General features: G+C 41.4%; 1 protein-coding gene across 2 annotated transcripts; it reads right to left on the reverse strand.

Annotated features, from left to right (window-relative positions):
• Positions 1-428: 428 nt before the first annotated feature.
• LOC124649533 lies at positions 429-6,044 on the reverse strand. Of its 2 annotated transcripts, XM_047189147.1 has the most exons (8): positions 5,700-6,044; positions 5,295-5,336; positions 3,671-3,753; positions 3,480-3,581; positions 3,165-3,379; positions 1,482-1,576; positions 734-980; positions 429-647 (listed from the first exon to the last, which is right to left on the reverse strand). In XM_047189147.1, the coding sequence occupies exons 1-7, from the start codon at positions 5,845-5,847 to the stop codon at positions 739-741; spliced, it is 927 nt and encodes a 308-aa protein (XP_047045103.1). In that variant the 5' UTR covers positions 5,848-6,044; the 3' UTR covers positions 429-647; positions 734-738. The 2 variants fall into 2 exon arrangements, with proteins under 2 accessions (XP_047045103.1, XP_047045102.1); XM_047189146.1 differs by having other exon boundaries at positions 429-980.
• Positions 6,045-26,899: the final 20,855 nt, after the last annotated feature.

Genomic DNA, 26,899 nt, shown 5'->3' on the forward strand with positions numbered 1-26,899 from the left:
AAGTTTCTTTCAAGATGATGAGATGCGATGCAATTAAGTGATTTATCACGATACTGTATTGCGTTGGTGCTACCCGCAGCAACAGGGGAAGAAGACAACTAATGCTGCTCATACTATGATACTACAGCAAGTTTCACTTTCGGATACCTAAGGGGGTGCCTGTATCAATATTGTGTCAAGATTCGCTAACTGTGCCTTCTGACTTTCTTATGACTTTGGTCACTGACATTAGGCCCCACCTATGAGGGTCCAGCTTGCCAGTGACCTAAACTGGCCTGACTTGGGGGCTTGTTCACACAATCCAAACTCATATAAATAAAAGGTGATACCAAAGCTTGCCAGCTAGATGAATTAATGTAACATTAGACGATCACATGACACAGAGCTCATCCGCATAGCTAAAATGGAATACTTAGATTGCTTCCATATTCTTGGCAAAGTTTATTGACAGATTTGAGATTTCGCAACTGCTATACAGTTCAGTAAAATACAAAGACAATATCAGCACCCCTGGCTGGTAAGGAGTCGTACATTTAAAAAAATGCAGACCATGGAATGGAAAAAAAATACCCGAGTAAAGTGAAATTTCATAGACTGCACGAGCTGCTGTTGCCATGGAGGGTGAAGATGCCATCCAGAACAACAGGCTGGGTAAATGAATAAGTTAGCCAAAAACCAAACAAGGCTAAAGAACTGTAGTCGGGAGAAGAATTGTTGCAACAGGAGTACAAACACTGGCTATGAAGGCGTCTCGGCTAGGCGGACTGAGCGGGGAAGCAAAAACTCAGCAAAGATGGGGAAATGCGACGACGGATAAACACCGTCTATGTTGTCATTTATGACTTCACATAATGCAGGAACCAGTGGACGCCCTCTAAACAGTATCCAGTCGATATGCAAGTCCTGAGTTTGTCTATCCCAGCAGAGACAAAGAGCTCTAAATACTAATTTTAGAAATTCTGCCGCACCTTGTTTCTCCCCTGCAGCACAGCAATCTTCTGTGTAAGATTTCTAGAGAGAATACTGCTAATTGAGAAATGAAAGCATTGGCAAGTACAAACTGCAATTGAGACCCACTGAACCATAGGTGTTGCAGAAGACCATGACTTTACTGATAACATACATGATGGCCCCGGCAAAAAAGAGCAGTGGCAGACATTACATTTGGAAATAATAGGGAAAAGGTTCTCTCTACAATATAACGACAAAATCTTCAAGCAGCACATCGAAGACAATCCCTTCGTTTTATTTTCCCAGTTTCTAAATTGTAAGATATAAAATGTAAACTTTTTCAACAAAGTCAGTTTGAGCTGTTTGCCATTGGAGACTGAAGAAAGAGGTGTAAGTTTGGCCATAGTTACTTATACTGTAGTAAGGTTTTCTTTGAGGAAATGTTTTCCTCTGTTTAGCAAGTAATCCAGAAACTACTGAATGGATGATATATATTATTTCTGGTAAAAAGGAGACATCTCGGTGAATACCTTTAAAACCATGATATGTGTGTATCAGTGAAACGTTTTTGCGCACACGAGCATTTGGCCAAGCATCTCTCATATCACCCACAACACCATGCTCCCTGTAGTAAAACCGCATGGGATTATGTCAAATCAACATAGTAAGGGGACTGCCAACACTCCGCTAAAAACATAAAGGATGCATATTCAAATAAACATGATATTATTGATGATCACAGACACGTCTATACAAATATCAATAATGTGGTCATTTCCAATTCTTGACAAAAGCAATTAAGCACTTGAAAATTACTCTTAAGGCCCAAATCAAACCCAACTACTTGTTCATCCCTAAGCTGATCTACAATTAGTAATCTCTTGCTCAATATGAAATGTCTATCAGGTAAACACATTCAGCAGACCGTTCTGCATTGACAAGGGCTTCCATTGCACATAAGAATCACGGACATACCTCAGATACTATTGAGATTATGGTTTTGGTATGAGTTTGAAGAAGGGATGCTCCTAAATGCATATGTTTTCAAATTTTCCCTGCTTTGGTCAATACATTTACTTTGTATGTTTCTTGTTCGATGGGATACATAAGAACAATTTTTTAAGCAAAGTGTATTGAACCATTCCCAAGCCATTATTATGTCTTTGGGAAAAAGGAGAAAATATGTTATGTGTGACTTGATAATTGCAAGATTCAGGTCTGCCATCAATTTTTCCCTCTTCTATTCAAAAATAGGTTGAGTTCTACGTTTTATGACACTTTTGACTGGTATGTAGATTATGTGCCACATGAGCCATTTACTTTTATTACTTCTAATACTCCCTCCATTCACTATTATAAGATAAGATGTTTGAGAGTTTTTCGAAAAACGCATGTATCTAGACGCGTTTCATTGTGTAGGTTCACTCATTTCTGCCCGTATCTAGTCCACATTGAAATATCTAAAACATCTTATAGTGAACGGAGGGAGTACAACAGATGGGGCCACGATTTTTAGAATAATAAATGCAAACTTTCAGGTTTTCTTCAATATGTACGGATACTGAAATATTAACAATACAAATTTGGAAATCAAACCACTTAAAGCATGAAAACTTCATCATATATCAATACTCAAATGTCAAATTTGGAAATCAAACTACTTAAAGCATGACAACTTCATCATATATCAATACTCAAATGTATGGTAGTTTCTGACATTTAAACTCAAACTTCGTTTCTGAAGTTTGCATACTTAATTTCTTTAATTACCTAAGATCTCAAAAATGTTCAAATCTCAAAAGTAGTGTCAACAGTACTTTGGTCACTTCTGAAAACATATCATGTAAGATCATGCACTACGCACAACAAAGGAAGATAATAATTGACACAAGAATTATATAGCACAACTATCTGACATCATGAACTAGGTTTCCTTTTACAGAACATCGTACCACATCAGCACAAATGTAAAGCCAATACTTGTACTTTAGTAGTGCTCCAAATGCAGGTATGATCATATCAGGGATTTTATTAGAAGAAAGATCAACTCTATGGATTGAAAATATAGATGTTATTATTTGATATTGTCGTAAATGGAAGGTTTAACAGCTATCAACAGTAAAACTGAACAGTTGACGTATGTACCCATAATATTTCTATGTGAAAGAACTATGTTAATCTCAACAACATTATCATCCTCCAACAAGCTATACCTAGATCTGCCGAGCAAAAATCGCCCAGTCATGGATTCCTTTTGTGTGTTGAAGCCCCCGCAATAGATCACAGGCAAATTGGGTGGCAAAGATGCTATATGTTGCCATGTAAGCAAAGCACTTCGTCTACGAGCACGAGGGCTATCTTCATCGAGATTTGTATTAACAATTTGGAAACTGAACCCAGGTGGCTCTACTCTTTTGACTTGAAACGTGTGTACATCATGTCAGTTAAGGCAACAATTTTTTTCAAATACCAATCAAGAAACCTAGAGATGGAAAAATGATATGATAAGAAAGTATACAAAAGGATATTGCCCATGTAGCAATGCATGGTGCAGTTGCTCCCCATGCAATGCTTCCCGGCACTGACGGAGATTCTGATAACCAGAAGGTGCCACCTTCTGTAAGCTCCACCTTCATAAAATTTGTGGGTAGTTCAACTCATCTATGAATGAACAATATTTAATTCTGGCAGAATAGTAGATTGTCAAGGAAATACAAACCTTCTCTTTTTCGTAGAATATCGTGCAGTATTCATCAGTGGTATCTTGTGAACCTTTTCTTGAAATGCCAAATTGCTCATAACCTGGATAAGTAGAACAGCTTGGTAATTCGTCTCTCCACACATGCTGAATTTCAGATCAACAGCCTACGCAGCATTGTATTACAAAACGAATAGCTAGCCCCCGGGCATTTTAGTTAGTAGCTAAATCTGGCTCATCTTGGTCAAAGATAAATGTTTGTCCCTAAAGGCGCAAGAAGAAAATAAGCCCAATAGAAATGACATATCACCCTTAAAAGATTTGTTCATTCTGTACCATGGTAATCAATCAAATAAAGAACTGTGCCTTCGGGGTTGTTTCATTTTAGGCCAGTCGTATTATCAGAACATGTTACAGAGAACCATATCCATATTTGAAAGTTCAATATCATATATATACTTCATAAACTCATATTGTCGTGCAACAGCCACAAGCCCCAGGCACTAACATCCAGGAAATCACACCAGCATCTATTTATGAATCGAATAGCATTGGACTACTCTTGGGTGCGACTGTAGAAAGGGGAGCATACAGTTTACCTATCCAGATAACAAGGAGCTGTTCGGTACTACAGCTACAGCGTAAACTAAGAGGACAATGCAGATAATTGTTCAAGTATCGCCTGAAAGCATATGGCCTCAAATGGTTTGACTGTGGGTAGCTTCTAGAAAACAATCATCCATAGACTAGGAACCGAGGGCCTGGCGGTGATTCCCGACAGATGAGGTGCCATGGATTTCATGATGCCATCCCAAAGTCCCATTTCTAGCAAAAGATGATTTGTGGCTACATGCCATGTGTGCCCCTTTGTAGCTTGAAGTCCCTCTGAGTTAGTAAAATCAAAATAGACCAACTGGCGATGAGTTTCCATCCAGATACTCATTGGTTTCATCATCTGAAAGGTTTTAGAACGTATATGTAGATTCCTAAAGTGGATATCCACTTGTCGATCAAGTAGATAGACATATATGCTAGAATCCTGGAGTATTCTTTTTCCAAACAAAAGAAGGTGGACAGAAATTTGTACTACAGCACATTGTTAATGGACAAAAATGCTCTCAAAATTCCTTATATGGCCTTTTTGTTTTTTGGCTATCAGCTACCAACGGCCAAACAAATGCAGCAGTGCAGCCCAGCAGGCAGCAACATGCACAATGGTATACTATTTAGGAAACATGAACTACACTATTGAATGTATCTGTTCTAAGGCACATAGATTCAGCGTTACAAGTTCGTAGACTAGTGTATGGTTTGGAGAAGCTTACTTCTCTTATAATTTAGCTGTTTTATCTGTCTTTGGTTTTATCGCGTGTTGTTTTGTATGGTACAATAAAAAAGGCTTATCCGAGTACTGAGAAGCTTGAGAAAGCCATTCTGTATAATGCAGAATAGTGATGAACTTAATTAGAGTAATACATTTCCACAAGTTCGTAGCAGAGCTCAGTGATGATATTAGAGACTATTCCCAACCATTGTTCCAAACGAGAAGCTCGCAGAAGAACAGTGATCATCCAGTATGTAGTGAAGCAGAAAATTTAGCATGCAAGAACGAATGGGGAGATGTAACATGGAGAGAAATCATTACCTGGCAGGCACTGCTGTAGGTAGTCCAGCTGACACCTCAACCCTGCATACGAGACCTATTATTTCAAGCCTAGAATGAACTAATGTAATCAAATGAACTTTAAAGTCACAGAGTGGACCAATGCAAGCAAAAATATAGTGACTCTGGAACTCTAACTACAGTGTTTAGATCATCGCAACAAAATAAATACAGTGTTCAGATCCTAACATAGGAAATGAGCAACGCATTCAAGTTCGTACGGACGGCTGAAGCCAATCCACGCACTCTTCGTTGCTACTTGCTACCACATGGAACCTTCTTCGGAATGTCACAGATGAAGTTCCACGCATAGTCCATCTCGATGAACGGTTGAACCAAATCAATTACATTACACAAGAAAAGGGATCCATGGCCACCCCCGCTAACCTTGCTGGGTGCAGAGGATGGTGGGGGAGTAGCTGGTGATGACGCTGACGCAGATGTCGCGGCGCTTCTCCCAGCTGTTAGGGCTCTCGCTCGGCTGATCCCCCTCCTGGAGGTTCAGCGTCATCACCGTGATGGACAGGCTAGTCATCCCCTCTTCTATCGCTACCGCCGCTACGAATTATTTTGCAGAGCGTGCAGTTATTCTACTAGTAGAAGGGGGAGGTGGCGGCTGGCGCCCTCGCTAGTCGTAGGCCGCCGCCGGGAAGATCGCCGGCGATCTGGAGATTTGGGGGAAACAAGGAGGAGATCAGGGAAAGTGCGTGTGACCTTTGCCTGGTCTTCGACTCTTCTTTGACCGCTTTCTTGGTAAAATCGAAAATGAAGCTAGTTTATGAACCTCATAACTTGCCGGGCCAAAATTCGTTTTTCCAGTTCTTCAAAAATTTCGAACAAAAATTGCATGTAGAGAACGCACGGTATGTATGTGTGTCCCTTTTTTTATAATCAAAATTGAAAATACCTAGCTTAAGCAAAAATAATAAGTTTTAAATAAACAGTCTAAAAGGAACTTTTTTCTCCCGACTTTTCTTTAACTTAATGGTCTGTACACATGTAACTTAAGTCCAAAATAAATAATATTGGATTTAAGAGTAATCAAGTTCCAGAAATTATTGTTACTTGTTTATCCCTTTCTTTGAGCTTTCATGTATACGGCGCTATTCACGTCGGTCTTGTTGGTATTGACCCCTTTGATTTTAATATTTTAAATGGATATTAATCAATGGACTTTCTAGAATTTATTCTTCGTAGACTATTATATTTTTATGATTATGCAATTGTTTGTAGAAATATATTTTCCGCTAAATATGCAAATCTCTTTGCAGCTATATGACTTGTGAGTTGAAAACACACAATCTTTCATAAAAATATCATTGTTTTTCTCCAATCCAACCAAGCAACGTGCATTTTCAATTCTTATATGATCCTCACCTAAGTTATTTTCTGTTCATGCATTTTACAAATTTTCAAATTAAACATGCACTTACAATTATTTTATGTGGTGTTTAGTCTCATGATTTTCAATTGCATAGTATTCAAAACGGTATTACCATTGCAATCCTTCCACTTAAACCTACAGGTTATCGGTCTTCATGGCCAACCTTAAACTAGATATGATTGGCTACATTTTAATGAACTTTTGAATGTTGTAATTTTTGGCCTCTACATTCTAAGATGTAGACGACCATCATCTTATTGATTCAGAGGAGACTAAGAAAATATATAAACGGAGCATGTGAAAGCCAACAAAGATTGACCCAATACATGATTATATAAAATACATACGACTAAGTCACCATCTTTCGCAATAATAGTCTTTATAAATGAGTACATAGTTGTGATGATGTTGTGGAGACTGAGACAAGGATTTCATCCTAGCTATAGACCCAACCAATCAAAGGCCAAAGCATCAGTAAGAAAACAATGCCTACAACATGGAGACAATGCAATTTTGTCATTGTTGAGTCCACCAGGGAACTCCAAATCGTCTCTTTTTGCTTCGGATAGGAGCGGTGCAACACTCATCGCCTTGGTGATTGATCTTCTAGTAGTTGTTCCACTCATTACTCGGAGTGAGTTAATATGGTGGTGTCCTTTATATCGTAGTCAATGCTACCACTGAAATTCCATCCGATCATGCAGCGACTCGGCTAACATCATCATCTACCATACTAAATCAATAGTCCTCCACCTCCACAAGTGTAGGTTATGGATTCTGGCATCTTCGACGAGTAATGAGTATCAAACCCACGAGGACCAAACGAATTGGCATGTAGAGCTAGCGTAGAAATATATGTAATTGTTAAGAAGGTTGATAAGACATAAAAATCATATAAGTCCAGGATAAAAGGAAAGACAATTATTGCGGGCCATTTGAGGTTGCTATTTTTTGAGCAGATAAGTTAACCGTCTCAGCTAGGGTCTGCTATTAGAGAACGAGGCTTTGAGTCGGATAGAAGAACCGTGTGAGGACTACGGACAAAAGTCAGCTCTAAGTAGCAGTTCGGTACTAGTGTAAGAAGTAACTTAGTTCAGAGCTGGCTCAAGCCTCTATTTTTTTTATAAAAAGGAGATTAAAACCTCCGACCTCTCCATCAAAGTGATGTACACAACTTTTTATAATATTATTCAAGAGAGCCTTAAAAAATAGTACATCGATCATCCCAAAGCCACCTTCTTGGCCACATGTGTTGCGACGAGAGCAGGGTTGTGTGCCTGACCACACCTACGTACATCATCTATATTCGGAGGCCTCACCAAGCCACCCAACGGTGTGAGTCGGGAGCAAAAATCGGTCCACCAAAACCTTAGTGTGCGTTGTTGTGCACGCTCAAGAATCAACATCGCCTTCTTCCACGAACCCATCTTGGGAAAGGTATCAACGCATTAACCTTGACATTCCTTCCATTGACGCCATCACGTGCCAGACAACGCCACCACGGCGCGCCCATCAACATGCATCTGTCACTGAGACTTGTTGTATTCAACACGGAAGAAACAATGTCGCTCCTCCTCGTGACCCTTCTATCCAACACATACTCCAAAAATGATGCCAACAACCCCAAGAGGTAGAAGACGTTGCGCGTCACCATCCTCTGACACGGGATACCTAGAACTAAGGTTTCCCTAGAGCAGCTCGGGCGAGGAGACGAGAGCTACAACAACAATGCCTTTGGAAAGGTAGCGACTCAAAGATGTCGCCATTGCCCACCATGATCGAATTCGGCTTGGTTTTCATCATCAGTCGTGCCTCCTGAACCCGCAAACGACTATATCGCCACCAATCGTCCAGTGCCTCGGCCCTGGCTTCCCTGATCGCCACCGATGACACCCCATCCATCAGCCGCCTTATCATGTAGAGAATCACAGAAGGATGAAGGAATTGCAAGGGTACATTTCCCCTATGTGTGGTTTTGATAAGTGATGACAATCCGTATGGACTAATATTTCCATTGAGTTTTATATGAAGGAATATTCCATAGGTAATGTTTGTAGTCCATGTGTTGGATTCAAATATGGATGCTATGAAGATAAATATATACCTTGAGTACTAGCATCAAGATCTTGAGAATTTGATTTCAAGAAAAATAATTCAAGATATGGCTCTAAGTCGGTGTCATGATAGGATCATGAGTTGAGCTATGGCTGACCAAGGTTTAGAGCATGCAGTCAAATAAAGAGTTCTTTATATACTGATGATTGCAAGTGCACAGTTCAATTGTAGCTAGTTTCGAAATATATAAGAGTATCGAACCACGAGGAGCTACTAGTTAATTAAGGTCTTGATGCCCCTTGCTACTATCTATCAAGGGCCACTTGTACGTCGTTCCTTAATCTCAAGTAGGAGTGCTTTAAAGAGAGTTGTATTTGGTTGCAAGAAAGTAAATAAAACAATAAAGTAACAAGCATAGTGAGAAATGAAGTGAAACTCAATATATAAGACAAAGTGTTCTCGAGGATTTGTTGGATCACCTCTAGCATTAAGATTAATATTAATCAAGATAAACTATGCTTTTAATCATGTAGTGTGTGGTGAGAGATCCAAAATAAGATGCGTCCAGAAAACCATCGGTCATCGAATCTCTAAATATCCACTTCGGCTAGCCTTCTGCAACCACATATTGACTATCGCAATTAAGGGTTTCCCCATGGTTCTCGGTATGATCTTAGTGAGTCTCCCTTTATCCCCCTCTTCCATATGATAAAGCACCGCCACGGTAATGTCACTTCCCGTCGTACACGTTATCATACTTCAAAGGGTAGTTCTCTCTCTAGTCCCTAAGGCAAATATTACATGGTGCACTTCACATAATATCTAGAGAGAAAACTAACACACATTCATATATTAAAACCATAGATCATCTTTGATTCATCTCATGGTCATGCTAGGGTTTCTCCATCTCCCCAAGAACAAATAGAACTACTCACACATGGAAGCAGTCAAGAACATCATCATAATCTTATGGGTGGAATAAAGGCAGCGGTATGAATTCAAATACAAATCCACAATAGCAATATATTGAGATCACAACTATTGTTGAATAAGAATGGGATTGGTGATGGTGATGAAGATGTAGCGGTTGATGATGAGGGGGATGATGTCTTGTCCTCCAATGATCCGTGTTGCAGCCCGGATGATGTCTTCTCCCAAGTTCCTCCTCCAGATCTCTCAGAGGTGGTGTTTCGGTGTTTCTGGCAGTTGTGTATGTTTGATCTCTGATCCGTCTGCGCGAGGTGAAAGTATTTTATGAGAAGGATCTCATGGCGTTGCATACGGGCGGACGCTACGAACGGGGTCCCCCCGTACTGATGCCCGCTAAACTCTTTGGAGTTCCTCCTCGCATTCTCCTTTGGCCCAGGTGCATGGTTAAGTGCTTAGATGACTTTTATCACGTCAAAATACCGCAAAATGATAATTTTAATTGATATTTCATCTTTGCATTGATATTTGAGATCATGCTGAAACAAGCATAAAAGGTGTGTGATGTCTACGCACGCTTCTATTCCTGTAGACAGTGTTGGACCTCCAAGAGCAGAGGTTTGTAGAACAGCAGCAAGTTTCCCTTAAGTGAATCACCCAAGGTTTATCGAACTCAGGGAGGTAGAGGTCAAAGATATCCCTCTCAAGCAACCCTGCAATTACGATACAAGAAGTCTCTTGCGTCCCCAACACACCTAATACACTTGTCAGATGTATAAGTGCACTAGTTCGGCGAAGAGATAGTAAAACACATGTGGTATAGATGGTGGTAATATTGCAGGAAGTAAAGATGGAGTAAAACAGTAAACAAGCGATGTTTGTAGTATTTGGAAACAAGGCCTAGGGATCATACTTTCACTAGTGGACACTCTCAACATTGATCACATAACTGAATAAACAAATACTACTTTCTCTACACTCTCTTGTTGGATGACAAACACCATTCATTGTGTAGGGCTACAAGAGCTCCCTCAAGCCGGAGTTAACAAGCTCCACAACATTCGGTGTTCATATTTAAGTAACCTTAGAGTGTGATACGTCTCCGACGTATCGATAATTTCTTATGTTCTATGCCATATTATTGATGATACCTACATGTTTTATGCACACTTTATGTCATATTCGTGCATTTTCTGGAACTAACCTATTAACAAGATGCCGAAGTGCCGGTTCCGTTTTCTCGCTGTTTTTGGTTTCGAAATCCTAGTAACGAAATATTCTCGGAATTGGACGAAACGAAGACCCGAGGGCCTATTTTTCCACGTGAGCTTCCGTAAGACCGAAGAACATACGAAGTGGGGCCACGAGGTGGCCAAACCACATGGCGGCGCGGCCAAGGGGGCCCGCGCCGCCCGTGGTGTGGGCCCCTCGTCCGGCCCCCGACTCTGCCCTTCCGCCTACTTAAAGCCTCCGTCGCGAAACCCCGATGCGAAAAAACCACGATACGGAAAACCTTGCGAGACGCCGCCGCCGCCGATCCCATCTCGGGGATTCCGGAGATCTCCTCCGGCACCTCGCCGGAGAGGGGATTCATCTCCCGGAGGACTCTACACCGCCATGGTCGCCTCCGGAGTGATGAGTGAGTAGTTCACCCCTGGACTATGGGTCCATAGCAGTAGCTAGATGGTTGTCTTCTCCTCATTGTGCTTCATTGTTGGATCTTGTGAGCTGCCTAACATGATCAAGATCATCTATCTGTAATTCTATATGTTGTGTTTGTCGGGATCCGATGGATAGAGAATACCATGTCATGTTAATTATCAAGTTATTATACACATGTTGTTTATGATCTTGCATGCTCTCCGTTTCTAGTAGAGGCTCTGGCCAAGTTTTTACTTTTAACTCCAAGAGGGAGTACGTATGCTCGATAGTGGGTTCATGCCTGCATTGACACCGGGACGATGGACGAAAGTTCTAAGGTTGTGTTGTGCTCGTTGCCACTAGGGATAAAACATTGGCGCTATGTCCGAGGATGTAGTTGTTGATTACATTACGCACCATACTTAATGCAATTGTCCGTTGCTTTGCAACTTAATACTCGGAGGGGTTCGGATGATAACCTCGAAGGTGGACTTTTTAGGCATAGATGCAGTTGGATGGCGGTCTATGTACTTTGTCGTAATGCCCAATTAAATCTCACTATGCTTATCATGTCATGTATGTGCATTGTTATGCCCTCTCTATTTGTCAATTGCCCGACTGTAATTTGTTCACCCAACATGCTTTTATCTTATGGGAGAGACACCTCTAGTGAACTGTGGACCCCGGTCCATTCTTTTATACTGAAATACAAATCTGCTGCAATACTTGTTTTTACTGTTTTCTCCGCAAACAATCATCTTCCACACGATACGGTTAATCCTTTGTTACAGCAAGCCGGTGAGATTGACAACCTCACTTGTTTCGTTGGGGCAAAGTACTTTGGTTGTGTTGTGCAGGTTCCACGTTGGCGCCGGAATCTCCGGTGTTGCGCCGCACTACATCCCGCCGCCATCAACCTTCAACGTGCTTCTTGACTCCTACTGGTTCGATTAAACCTTGGTTTCTAACCGAGGAAACTTGCCGCTGTGCGCATCACACCTTCCTCTTGGGGTTCCCAACGGACGTGTCAACTACACGCATCAAGCAAATTTCACGGCGCCGTTGCGGGAGATCAAGACACGCTCGCAAGGGAGTCTCCACTTCTCAATCTCTTTACTTTGTTTTTGTCTTGCTTTATTTTATTTACTACTTTGTTTGCTGCACTTATATCAAAACACAAAAAATTAGTTGCTAGCTTTACTTTATTTACTATCTTGTTTGCTATATCAAAAACACAAAAAAATTAGTTTACTTGCATTTACTTTATCTAGTTTGCTTTATTTACTATTGCTAAAATGGCCAACCCTGAAAATACTAAGTTGTGTGACTTCACTAGCACAAATAATAATGATTTCTTATGCACACCTATTGCTCCACCTCGCTACTACAGCTGGAATTCTTTGAAATTAAACCTGCTTTACTTAATCTTGTTATGCGAGAGCAATTTTCTGGTGTTAGTTCCGATGATGTCTGCTGCCCATCTCAATAATTTTGTTGAACTATGTGAAATGCAAAAGTATAAAGATGTAGATGGTGACATTATAAAATTAAAATTGTTTCCTTTCTCATTAAGAGGAAGAGCTAAAGATTGGTTGCTATCTCTGCCTAAGAATAGTATTGATTCCTGGACTAAATGCAAGGATGCTTTTATTGGTAGATATTATCCCCCTGCTAAAATTATATCTTTGAGGAGTAGCATAATGAATTTTAAACAATTCGATAATGAACATGTTGCTCAAGCTTGGGAAAGAATGAAATCTCTGGTTAAAAATTGCCCAACCCATGGACTGACTACTTGGATGATCATCCAAACCTTCTATGCAGGACTAAATTTTTCTTCGCGGAATTTATTGGATTCAGCTGCTGGAGGTACCTTTATTTCCATCACTCTTGGTGAAGCAACAAAGCTCCTTGATAATATGATGGTTAATTACTCTGAATGGCACACGGGAAAGAGCTCCACAAGGTAAGAAGGTAAATTCTGTTGAAGAATCCTCTTCCTTGAATGATAAAGTTGATGCTATTATGTCTATGCTTGCGAATGATAGGACTAATGTTGATCCTAATAATGTTCCATTAGCTTCATTGGTTGCCCAAGAAGAACATGTTGATGTAAACTTCATTAAAAATAATAATTTCAACAACAATGCTTATCGGAACAATTCTAGTAATAACTATAGGCCATATCCTTATAATAATGATAACGGTTATGCTAATTCTTATGGGAATTCTTACAACAATAATAGGAATACACCCCCTGGACTTGAAGCCATGCTTAAAGAATTTATTAGTACACAAACTGCCTTTAACAAATCTGTTGAGGAAAAGCTCAATAAAATTGATATTCTTGTTTCTAGAGTTGATAGTCTTGCCTCCGATGTTGATCTTTTGAAATCGAAAGTTATGCCTAATATGGATATTGAAAATAAAATTGTTACTACAGCAAATGCCATCCAAGTTAGAATTAATGAGAATATAAGATTAATGGCTGAACTGCGTGCTAGGTGGGATAGAGAAGAAAATGAAAAACTAGCTAAAAAGGAAAATGTAGCTAAAGTTTGGACTATTACCACCACTAGCAATGCTAATGATTCATATGTTGCTGCACCTCCTACTATCAATGGTAAAATAATTGGTGTTAGCAATGCTTCTACTCCTAGTGCAAAGCGCGCAAAATTACCTCGAAACTGCTAAAACTGCTGAAACCGCTCGTGATAAAACTCGCTGAAATTTTTTCCAACCTTGGGGATGATAATCCCGTTGCTTTAGATTGTAATGATTTAGATTTTGATGATTGCCACATCTCTGAAGTTATAAAGTTCTTGCAAAAACTTGCTAAAAGTCCCAATGCTAGTGCTATAAATTTGGCTTTCACAAAACATATTACAAATGCTCTCATAAAAGCTAGAGAAGAGAAACTAAAACTTGAAACTTCTATACCTAGAAAGCTAGAGGATGGTTGGGAGCCCATCATTAAAATGAGAGTCAAAGACTTTGATTGTAATGCCTTATGTGATCTTGGTGCAAGTATTTCTGTTATGCCTAAAAAAGTCTATGATATGCTTGACTTGCCACCATTGAAAAATTGTTATTTGGATGTTAATCTCGCTGATAATGCTAAAAAGAAACCTTTGGGGAAAGTTGATAATGTTCATATTATGGTTAACAATAACCTTGTCCCCGTTGATTTTGTTGTCTTGGATATTGAATGCAATGCATCTTGCCCCATTATATTGGGAAGACCTTTTCTTCGAACCGTTGGTGCTACTATTGATATGAAGGAAGGTAATATTAAATATCAATTTCCTCTCAAGAAAGGTATGGAACACTTCCCTAGAAAGAGAATGAAGTTACCTTATTATTCTATCATTAGAACAAATTATGATGTTGATGCTTCATCTCTCGATGTTACTTGAGTTACACTTTCTGCGGCTAGCTGAAAGGCGTTAAAGAAAAGCGCTTATGGGAGACAACCCATGTTTTTACTCCAGTATTTTTGTTTTATATTTGTGTCTTGGAAGTTGTTTACTACTGTAGCAACCTCTCCTTATCTTAGTTTTATGTTTTGTTGTGCCAAGTAAAGTCTTTGATAGAAAAGTAAGTACTAGATTTGGATTACTGCGCAGTTTCAGATTTCTTTGCTGTCACGAATCTGGGTCTATCTCCCTGTAGGTAGCTCAGAAAATTACACCAATTTACGAGCATGATCCTCAGATATGTACGCAACTTTCATTCAATTTGAGCATTTTCGTTTGAGCAAGTCTGGTGGCCTAATAAAATCCATCTTTACGGATCTGTTCTGTTTTGACAGATTCTGTCTTTTATTTCGCATTGCCTCTTTTGCTATGTTGGATGAATTTCTTTGATCCACTAATGTCCAGTAGCTTTATGCAATGTCCAGAAGTGTTAAGAATGATTGTGTCACCTCTGAACATGTGAATTTTTATTATGCACTAACCCTCTAATGAGTTGTTTCGAGTTTGGTGTGGAGGAAGTTTTCAAGGATCAAGAGAGGAGTATGATGCAATATGATTAAGGAGAGTGAAAGCTCTAAGCTTGGGGATGCCCCGGTGGTTCACCCCTGCATATATTAAGAAGACTCAAGCGTCTAAGCTTGGGGATGCCCAAGGCATCCCCTTCTTCATCGACAACATTATCGGGTTCCTCCCCCGAAACTATATTTTTATTCGGCCACATCTTATGTACTTTGCTTGGAGCGTCGGTTTGTTTTTGTTTTTGTTTTGTTTGAATAAAATGGATCCTAGCATTCACTTTATGGGAGAGAGACACGCTCCGCTGTTGCATATGGACAAATATGTCCTTAGGCTCTACTCATAGTATTCATGGCGAAGTTTCTCCTTCGTTAAATTGTTATATGGTTGGAATTGGAAAATGCTACATGTAGTAACTCTAAAATGTCTTGGATAATTTGATACTTGGCAATTGTTGTGCTCATGTTTAAGCTCTTGCATCATATACCTTGCACCCATTAATGAAGAAATACTTAGAGCTTGCTAATTTGGTTTGCATATTTGGTTTCTCTAGAGTCTAGATAACATCTAGTATTGAGTTTTGAACAACAAGGAAGACGGTATGGAGTCTTATAATGTTTACCATATGTCTTTTATGTGAGTTTTGCTGTACCGTTCATCCTTGTGTTTGTTTCAAATAACCTTGCTAGCCTAAACCTTGTATCGAGAGGGAATACTTCTCATGCATCCAAAATCCTTGAGCCAACCACTATGCCATTTGTGTCCACCATACCTACCTACTACATGGTACCTATCCGCCATTCCAAAGTAAATTGCTTGAGTGCTACCTTTAAAATTCCATCATTCACCTTTGCAATATATAGCTCATGGGACAAATAGCTTAAAAACTATTGTAGTATTGAATATGTACTTATGCACTTTATCTCTTATTAAGTTGCTTGTTGAGCGATAACCATGTTTACGGGGACGCCATCAACTATTCTTTGTTGGATATCATGTGAGTTGCTATGCATGTCCGTCTTGTCCGAAGCAAGAGAGATCTACCACCTTCATGGTTGGAGCATGCATATTGTTAGAGAAGAACTTTGGGCCGCTAACTAAAGCCATGATTCATGGTGGAAGTTTCAGTTTGGACATATATCCTCAATCTCATATGAGAATAATAATTGTTGCCACATGCTTATGCATTAAAGAGGAGTCCATTATCTGTTGTCCATGTTGTCCCGGTATGGATGTCTAAGTTGAGAATAATCAAAAGCGAGAAATCCAAAATGCGAGCTTTCTCCTTAGACCTTTGTACGAGCGGCATGGAGGTACCCCATTGTGACACTTGGTCAAAAAATGTGCATTGCAAAGATCCGGTAGTCCAAGTTAATTAGGACAAGTTGCGGGCACTATTAGTATACTATGCATGAGACTTGCAACTTGTAAGATATAATGTACATAACTCATATGCTTTATTACTACCGTTGACAAAATTGTTTCATGTTTTCAAAATAAAAGCTCTAGCACAAATATAGCAATCGATGCTTTCCTCTTTGAAGGACCATTCTCTTTACTTTTATGTTGAGTCAGTTCACCTATCTCTCTCCACCTCAAGAAGCAAACACTTGTGTGAACTGTGCATTGATTCCTACATACTTGCATATTGTACTTGTTATATTACTCTATGTTGACTATTATCCATGAGATATACATGTTACAAGTTGAAAGCAACCGCTGAAACTTAATCTTCCTTTGTGTTGCTTCAATACCTTTACTTTGATTTATTGCTTTATGAGTTAACTCTTATGCAAGACTTATTAATACTTGTCTTGAAGTACTATTCATGAAAAGTCTTTGCTTTATGATTCACTTGTTTACTCATGTCATCACCATTGTTTTGATCGCTGCATCCACTACATATGTTTACAAATAGTATGATCAAGGTTATGATGGCATATCACTTCAGAAATTATCTTTGTTATCGTTTTACCTCGCTCGGGACGAGCGAGAACTAAGCTTGGGGATGCTTGATACGTCTCCGACGTATCGATAATTTCTTATGTTCTATGCCATATTATTGATGATACCTACATGTTTTATGCACACTTTATGTCATATTCGTGCATTTTCTGGAACTAACCTATTAACAAGATGCCGAAGTGCCAGTTGTTGTTTTCTGATGTTTTTGGTTTCAGAAATCCTAGTAAGGAAATATTCTCGGAATTGGACGAAATCAAAGCCCAGGGGCCTATTTTTCCACGAAGCTTCCAGAAGTCCGAAGACGAGACGAAGAGGGGCCACGGGGTGGCCAAACCCCTAGGGCGGCGCGGCCCCACCCCTGGCCGCGCCGGCCTATGGTGTGGGCCCCCGTGCCGCCTCTTGACTTGCCCTTCCGCCTACTTAAAGCCTCCGTGACGAAACCCCGGCACCGAGAGCCACGCCACGATACGGAAAACCTTGCGAGACGCCGCCGCCGCCGATCCCATCTCGGGGGATCCAGGAGATCGCCTCCGGCACCCTGCCGGAGAGGGGAATCATCTCCCGGAGGACTCTACACCGCCATGGTCGCCTCCGGAGTGATGAGTGAGTAGTCTACCCCTGTACTATGGGTCCATAGCAGTAGCTAGATGGTTGTCTTCTCCTCATTGTGCTTCATTGTTGGATCTTGTGAGCTGCCTAACATGATCAAGATCATCTATCTGTAATTCTATATGTTGTGTTTGTCGGGATCCGATGGATAGAGAATACTATGTCATGTTAATTATCAAGTTATTATACATGTGTTGTTTATGATCTTGCATGCTCTCCGTTTCTAGTAGAGGCTCTGGCCAAGTTTTTTACTTTTAACTCCAAGAGGGAGTACTTATGCTCGATAGTGGGTTCATGCCTGCATTGACACCGGGACGAGTGATGAGAAAGTTCTAAGGTTGTGTTGTGCTGTTGCCACTAGGGATAAAACATTGGCGCTATGTCCGAGGATGTAGTTGTTGATTACATTACGCACCATACTGTTCGCACACGAACACGTCACCGTGTACCTCCGGCGTCGAGCGCGATACGCAGGACACGTCGCCGGAGGAGGCTCGCCGGAAGCGCGATACGCAGGACAATCCGGCGGGCTCTTTTGAGAACCCGAAACCCCACACGCCCGGGAGAGACCCCGTCTGGGCGTACAGCGGTGATGGGCTGCCCTAGGTTGGTTCGCCCGCCCCTAGGACCTCGCAGATCGAAGCTCTCCAACACGAAGAACACCGACGAACGAAGAGCGAGAAAACAAGAACGAGAGAGAAAAGTAAAGGTTTGTAGATTGGTTTTGCGATTGTGTGTTGTTGTTCAATCGGCCGTCACCCTTCATGTATATAAAGAGCGGCTGGACTTTCCGTGCAAGATAGACGGTTGGATTCACGTCACAAACCCTAATTAGGGTCCAACTCGAACAAGTAAACCTGAAATTTCCGTAACTGTTCGGTCAGAAACCTTCCTGCACCTTCCGTGCCATATTTTAGGCAGTAAACGATCTCGGATCAAAATCCCGTAAACAGCAAAGTTGTTCGTCTCGAAAAAACGAAGAACTTTCATGGTGAAAACTTTTTCATCTGAGCTCATCTTGATTGCTCAATTGAGGTCGCAACAAAAAAGATCAATTCCGACTTTCTTCCTCAGCCCCGGCTCGGTTCGCGCCTAACCATAGAGGCCTCTATGGTCGAGCGCCAGGACTCGGTAATTCAGGTTTCTGCTGTATTTTGGCTCCAGAAGTTGCATACTAGCTCGGATCGCAATGACTCAAAAAGCAAAATTGCTTGTCTCGACGAGACGCACAACTTTGATGTCTATCATTTTTTCATTTGAGGCCATCTTCTAATTTTCACTTTTAAGGCAAAAAACGGTTGTCAACACATGCCCCCCTGTTTTTCGGCAAAATTTGTATGCCGAAAAATAACTTGCACTATATTTTGTCTAAGGACGATGTCAACACTCCATCGGCCATTGATTCTTAGGGCGATAATTCTGTATCGGCCATGTATGCTAAGGGCGATAATTATATATCGGCCATATGCGTGTTCATGCTTCTTGCCACACACTCGGGTAGAACCTTTTCAGATATCTCCCATTGAGAGCTCGAGGTAGTAAATTTCCCTCCATAGATTCCACCAAGTATGAATTTCCAGGAACTACTCTCACGACTTTAAAAGGACCTTCCCAGCTAGGAGACCATTTGCCAAATTTTCTGTCTTTCGAACCGACTGGTAGGATTACTTTCCACACTAAGTCGTCAACTTGGAAGCTCTTCAACTTCACCTTTTTGTTATAAGCTCTTGCTACCCGCAATTTATCCTTCTCTATGTCTCTCAGAGCAGTTAAACGTTTATCAGCAACCTCATCAATGTTGTCCGTCATCAAGTTGTGAAAATCCACTGCCGATAGATCATTTTGCTTGGCGAACCTCAAAGCAGCCAGATTCACCTCTACCGGTAAAACGGCTTCTTGTCCATATACAAGTTCATATGGAGTTACCTTTGTAGCGCCATGCCTAGAGATCCTATGTGCCCACAAAGCTTCGGACAACACTTCATGCCATCTCCTCGGATAATCTTCAATCTTCTTCTTGATGAGCTTGATCAAAATCTTATTACTTGATTCAGCTTGTCCATTAGCTTGTGCATAATATGGAGATGAATTGAGCATTTTTATATTATAAGATTCGGCAAACTCTTTAACTTCTTTTGCCATAAATGATGAACCTTGATCCGTAGTCAATGTTTGAGGAATGCCGAATCTATGTATGATATGCTCGGTTATGAATTTGATCACCTCCTTATGGGTCATATTTCCGAGAGGTATCGCTTCGGACCACTTGGTAAAATAATCGGTAGCTACCGGCACGAACCGATGCCCTTTTGAAGAAGAAGGATGAATCATACCAATGAAATCCAATCCCCAACCTCTAAATGGCCATGGCTTGATAATAGGATTCAACATAGCAGCGAGGAGCCAACTGAATGTCACCAAACTTTTGACAAGCCTCGCATCCCTTATAATACACGAAGCAATCATTGATCATCGTCGGCCAATAAAAACCTGCACGTCGCAATAACCACTTCATTTTGTGTGCCGATTGATGAGTACCACATATTCCTTCATGTACCTCTCCCATAGCAACTCTTGCTTGATCTTCACCCAAGCACTTCAAAAGAATACCATCAAGCTGTTCGGCGATAGAGATCATCATCCATCAACGCATACTTAAAAGCCATTCGCCGAACAGCCACTGTCCGTCCTCTTGTTAGGATCCTGCAAATATTCAATAATAGATCTTCTCCAATCTTGTTCACCTGCACTAGACCCTTCATTAGTGACCGAATCAATGGGCTTTAATTCGGCCTTACCTATGTCAGCGAGAGCAAACATCGGCTCATGTGATGTATGAAAAACACCACGATCAACATGGTACCCAGATGCTTGCTGTGCTAACTCATTTGCATTCCAATTATCTTGCCTAGATATATGAGCAATACTAAAGTAATCCAAAGTAGCAATCATATCTAGACATTTATCAAGATACATATTAAGTGATTCGTCGAAACATTTGAAAACCTTAGATATTTGCTCGTACTACTAGCAATGAATCACCAAAAGCCTCAATATGTGTAGCACCTACAGCAACTAAAAGTTCCAGCCCGAATAATAAAGCTTCATATTCGGCTTGATTATTTGTGCAAAAATATTCTAAGCGGCATGAGGCTTCAAAAACAGCACCATGAGGAGATATATAAACAACGCCAACACCCTGGCCATTGCTACAAACTGAACCATCAAAGTATAACCTCCATGGTACTAAAGTTACAAGGTTAGTATCAATATCATGCTCATTATCAATCCGATGTTCAACAATAAAGTTAGCAACGATTTGGCCTTTCATAGATTTCAAGGATTCGTAAGCCAAATCATACTCAATTAAAGCATAAGCCCATTTACCAATCCTACCGCTAAGAATTGGTCTATGTAACATATATCTAATGACATCGGTTTGACAAGCAACAATGCATATGCTAGACAATAAATAATGCCTCAGCTTAGTGCAAGCATAATATAAGCATAAGCATAATCTCTCAATAAAAGCATACCTTGTCTCAGCATCCAGTAAACGCCGGCTTAAATAAGTGATAACATGCTCTTTTTCTTCGGTCTCTTGAGTCAAAACAGCACCAATGACACCTTCCTCCGCTGCAATATAGAGCCTAAAAAGCTCTCCATGCTTAGGCGCCCTTAATACGGGAGGAGTAGACAAACAAAGCTTAATCTTCTCAAATGCTTCTTGCTGTTTTGCCCCCAGGTAAAATCATCGTCATTCTTTAACCGAAGAATAGGAGTGAATGCATCAACCTTCCACGACAACTTCACTATGAAACGCCTCAAATAATTAACCTTGCCAAGGAATTTCTGCATATCCTTTTTGCATGTCGGGGCTTGTACTTTCTGGATGGCTTGTATCTTCCCGGGATCAATCTCTATGCCGCGCTAATGTATAATAAAACCCAAGAATTTTCCAGCCGATACACCGAAAGCACACTTCAAAGGATTCATCTTGAGCCCATATTTTCTCATTCTCTCAAAAGCTAAGCGCAAATCGGCTAAATGAGATTCATTAGCATCCGACTTAACAACAATATCATCAATATAGACTTCAAGTATGACCCCAAGCAAATCATGAAATATTAAATTCATAGCCCTCTGATATGTCGCACCAGCATTCTTCAAACCGAAAGTCATTACTGTCCACTCAAATAAACCAACAAACCCGGGACACCGGAAGGCTGTTTTGAATGCATCCTCTTCGGCCATGAAAATTTGGTTGTACCCGCGTTGCCATCAAGAAAACCGATAACTTTATGACCGAGAGGCATCATTAATAAGCATATCGGCTATTGGCATGGGATACTCATCTTTGGGTGTAGCTCTATTCAAATCTCTCGAAATCAATGCACAACCTCAACTTGTTGGACCCCTTCTTACCTACAGGCACAATATTAGAAATCCAATCCGCGTACCTGCAAGGCTTAATAAAATTAGCTTTAAGCAAACGACCGATCTCTTCCTTGATCCGGTCATACATCTTGGGATTGAATTTACGAGCCGGTTGTTTATAAGGCCTGAAACCAGCTTTGATAGGCAGCCGATGCTCAACTAGTTCCCTGCTCAAACCAGGCATCTCATGATATTCCCATGCAAAGCAATCGACATATTCTTTTAACGAGCTCGATCAATACACTTTTCTGACCGGCTTCCAAATTTTTGTTAACAAACGTCGGCCTAGGAATTGAACCATCTCCTATATCCACTTCTTCCAATGGATCAGCCGATGTGAAACCTTGTCCAACTTATCCATATCATCTAGTTCTTCTATGGACTCATACATATCATTCTCACTGGACCGATATTGAACAAGCCGCTTCTGCAACCACTCTTCGTTGGGATCCATTTAAATCACATATTTGGGAGCCGATTATTATAAATCGGCTTTAAAGAGATGGGCACAAAGCCATTCTTCGTGGCACTAAGAAAATCAAAATCCGAGAGGTCGCGCCCTGTCAAGCAAGTAGCATTGGGATGTTGCCAATCCACCGGTGAATCGGCCAAAGCAATACAAGTTGAATTATCCGCATGGACAACCTCAACCTCATCATCAACCCATCGTATCAAAAACTGATGCAAAGTAGATGGCACACATTGGTTTGCATGGAGCCAATCACGGCCTAATATAACATTGTAATTACCTTGCACTTCGGCAATAAAGAAGGCGGTGGCCAAAGATTTACTCCCCACTGTGAGCTCCACACTCATGACACCTTTGGCCTCTCGTTTTCTCTTTGCCTTCAAACCCATTGAGCACCATGTTGGTCTTCATTAAATCATTCTCATCAAGGCCCAATTTTTTGAAGACTGAATATGGCATAAGATTCACCACTGCACCACCATCAACAAGCATTCTAGCAACCGGTGATCCGTTAATGTGCCCCTTGACATATAGCGGTTTCAAATGCTTCACCGGTTCTTTTGGTTTCTCAAAGATGGCGTTCTTGGGACCTAAGTCTAATTGCGCTACCTCCCCTTCTTCATCTACTGCACGAAACTCAGAGGGTAAGTAATAAACCATATTCATATCCATACCTTCCCTAGCTGGTGAGTTCTCAAAATCCACCAATTCTTCATCATCTTCTGAAGTAGGTACCGAATCGGGAGTGGTAGGAAGTGGTGTGGTCAATTCATCAATATTCACGTCCTTCTCTTCGGATGACGTGGTAGTTGTTGCGACCGTCATGGGAACCGCAGCACCTTCCACTTTCTTGAGCACCCACTTCTTATATGGTACAGGGTGAGTCTTATCGAAAACCTCATCCCTTCGCTTTTCAGCTGTATGCTCCACCTTCTCTTGGTTCCTCATGCGCTGCAGTCTCCTCTTCTTGGTTTTTGTTAGTCCTAGAGGACACCACTTCGGTTGAGTATATTTAGGATCTCTCGGCTTGGCCTTGCTTGTGCTAGTTTCATGATCGTTAGCCGAAGATCTTGGTGGAATAGTCAGTATAACTTTTTCAGAGTTAGCCGGTTCATCAACAACAACCGGCTCCTTGAGTTTCAGCTCTTGTGTACCGATTATGACTGAGCTAACATTAGTACTATTCTCTTGCTGCTTGCTACTCTCTGGAATTTCAGCACATGGAGATTTAGGACGCCACTTCATTTTATCATCTCTTGTAGATTTCTGCGATGACCGATTAGTATTGTAACTTAAACGGTCTCGAACAGGCCTGGTAATCCTATCATGCACAGATTTTCTAGGTGTTGCCCACCCTGGATGAAAAGCACAAGGTACCATTGGGGGCTGCATCCATCCTCCATTGAAATAACATGGTGCGTATGGGGGCGGCGCCATCCATGGTCCTGGTGCCCACTGCCCATACGGCCTCGTGTGTCGTGGAGACCTCTCTCTTGGAGGTGATCTTGGGCGCTTCACATGTGATGACCGGTTTGTTTTGGAACTGGCCGCTTGGTTCGCATATTTAGACAACAACATATCGAAGGTTGGCTTTATTCGCTTGTGCTGCACCTTAACCTCATTAGTTTTCCACTTGCCAACTTCCGGACTCTTGGGCTTGATAAACTTGGCACGAACATCCCTTTGCACTTGTGATTGCCCCCGAGTGTAGGATTCTTTATGGTGATCTTCAGTGTCTCCTTGCCATTGGGCTGCTTGCCAAGAACAATCTCTCTTCCCAAGTCCTTGTTGCCATCCCTGCTGTTCCTGGGCTCACCAACAACAACTTTATTTTTGTTAGCGGATCCGGCCACTTCTGGCCGAATTAAGACTTTTTTCCCTTGCAGCTCCAAAGTATTCATTGGGAATGGCTGCTTGTCAATTTGCATATCAGCAAAGCTTAATCGTCCATCATTGATAGCCGATTGTATCTGTCGTCGAAACACATTGCAATCATTAGTAGCATGAGAAAAAGAATTATGATATTTGCAATAAGCACGCCGTTTTAACTCCTCAAACGGCGGTAAAGTGTGAGACAGACGAATGTATTTGTCTTTTAACATAGCATCAAATATCCTATCACATTTGGCTACATCAAAACTGAATGTCATCTCATCTTCACGATTCTTGCGAATCGGCTTAAGAGCATCACAAGTATAAGGTTTGGCCTTTGAGGGCCAAACGAATTCAGCAGCATAAATATCAGCTTCATCGTCCGAATTGTCACTATTGTATTCAACTGTGTTTATGCGAGGACGATCAGACTTAGACCTATGCAAATCTTTTGTTTCTTTGCTTCGGCTTTCTTGAGCCAAAGCTCTTTGTAAAACTTGGCTAATACTTAGATACTCATAACCTTCAATTCTCTCTTTAATATGAGTTCTTAAACCATTAAGAACCAAGTCTGCCATGTCTCTTTCCGTAACCACCAAACTATAACATCGGTTTTTAGTATCTCTAAATCTCTTGATGTAATCGGTGACCGATTCATCATGTTTTTGTCTAACCGATGTAAGATGCGACAATTTAAGCTCATTATCACCACTATAAAAATGTTCATGAAACTTCTTTTCTAGATGATACCAAGTATTGATAGAACCATAAGGTAAAGCGAGAAAACCATGAAAAAGCGGTACCGGTTAAAGACAAGGGAAATAAACGCACTTTAAAAGGATCAGAATTGCCAGCTTCTCCTAATTGTGCTAAATATTGACTAACATGTTCCCAAGTTGTCTTATTGTCTACCCCATTAAATTTAGCAAAATCAGGCACCTTGTAGCCTTGGGGGTACGGTAAAGCATCGAAATATTCCGGATAAGGTTTTTGATACATCCGACTTACAGGCTTCGGCTCAATTCCGAAGTTATCATAGAACATCTTTTGCAATTCTGACCTAAGTGTAGCCATATTTTCGTCTATGGCGGACGAATTTACTTGTGGTGATTGCACATGAACAATAGCATTACTAGCCATGGAATTTACTCGCGCTGCTGATACCGAATTGAAATTCGGCACCATGTTCGTGGCTACTGGGCGTGGGACTTGATTCGGTGGTATCACCGAATAAGGCACACTCCTAATAGGACTAGGGCATGCTGGCGCAGTCATGATCCGACTATCTTGGCTGAAGTGAGGATTCATCGGCGTCTCACGAAGAACTGCTCGATGAAGTAGGTAATGTTGGGTTAGGGTTTCCTACAACGGCGCTTGCACCAACATTAACGAAGTATCATGCGGCGTGTTTTTACTAGCTTTCAAGTATTCTACCATGGCATCATAGGCTTGACGACTAGACTCGGTAGCATAATGATTAATTGCAGCCAATTGATCGAGCAGAAAACAAGCTAGTACTTACGGAGGGCTCGGCTGGATCGCCGAGCAGTGGTGGAAGCTTGACCTCCCCAAGCGAAGTGGCACCGCCTTGGCGGTCCTTCTTGAAGCTTGCAAGGAACGTCTCTCTGTCTTCCTCCTCTTTCCTCTTCTTCAAAGCCTCGAACTCCTCCTTGCGCTGCTTTTCCAGCGCCTCAAGTTGCTCTTGACGCTTCCTCTTGAGCGCCTCATAGGCTTCGAGTTGTTCCGCCGAAAGATCATCGAAGCTAGGCTTGATGATGTTTTCGGCGCTAATCTCAGCAGGCTGGGGTAGCTTGCCGTCTGACATGATGATCTTCCCCAGCGGAGTCGCCAAAAAGTGTGTTCGCACACGAACACGTCACCGTGTACCTCCGGCGTCGAGCGCGATACGCAGGACACGTCGCCGGAGGAGGCTCGCCGGAAGCGCGATACGCAGGACAATCCGGCGGGCTCTTTTGAGAACCCGAAACCCCACACACCCGGGAGAGACCCCGTCTGGGCGTACAGCGGTGATGGGCTGCCCTAGGTCGGTTCGCCCGCCCCTAGGACCTCGCAGATCGAAGCTCTCCAACACGAAGAACACCGACGAACGAAGAGCGAGAAAACAAGAACGAGAGAGAAAAGTAAAGGTTTGTAGATTGGTTTTGCGATTGTGTGTTGTTGTTCAATCGGCCGTCACCCTTCATGTATATAAAGAGCGGCTGGACTTTCCGTGCAA

This window comes from Lolium rigidum, chromosome 4, assembly GCF_022539505.1.
Source record: "Lolium rigidum isolate FL_2022 chromosome 4, APGP_CSIRO_Lrig_0.1, whole genome shotgun sequence".
Classification (NCBI taxonomy): domain Eukaryota; kingdom Viridiplantae; phylum Streptophyta; class Magnoliopsida; order Poales; family Poaceae; genus Lolium; species Lolium rigidum.

What these genes read in the sequence shown, in the direction of transcription:
- LOC124649533 (XM_047189147.1), bottom strand. Translation starts at nt 5,847, where the DNA reads ATGACTAGCCTGTCCATCACGGTGATGACGCTGAACCTCCAGGAGGGG. An exon ending in CCTACAGCAGTGCCTGCCAG is followed by an intron (nt 3,754 to 5,294) that starts GTAATGATTTCT and finishes CTACTTATCCAG; the next exon opens with GTTATGAGCAATTTGGCATT. An exon ending in CATGCATTGCTACATGGGCA is followed by an intron (nt 3,380 to 3,479) that starts ATATCCTTTTGT and finishes CATGATGTACAC; the next exon opens with ACGTTTCAAGTCAAAAGAGT.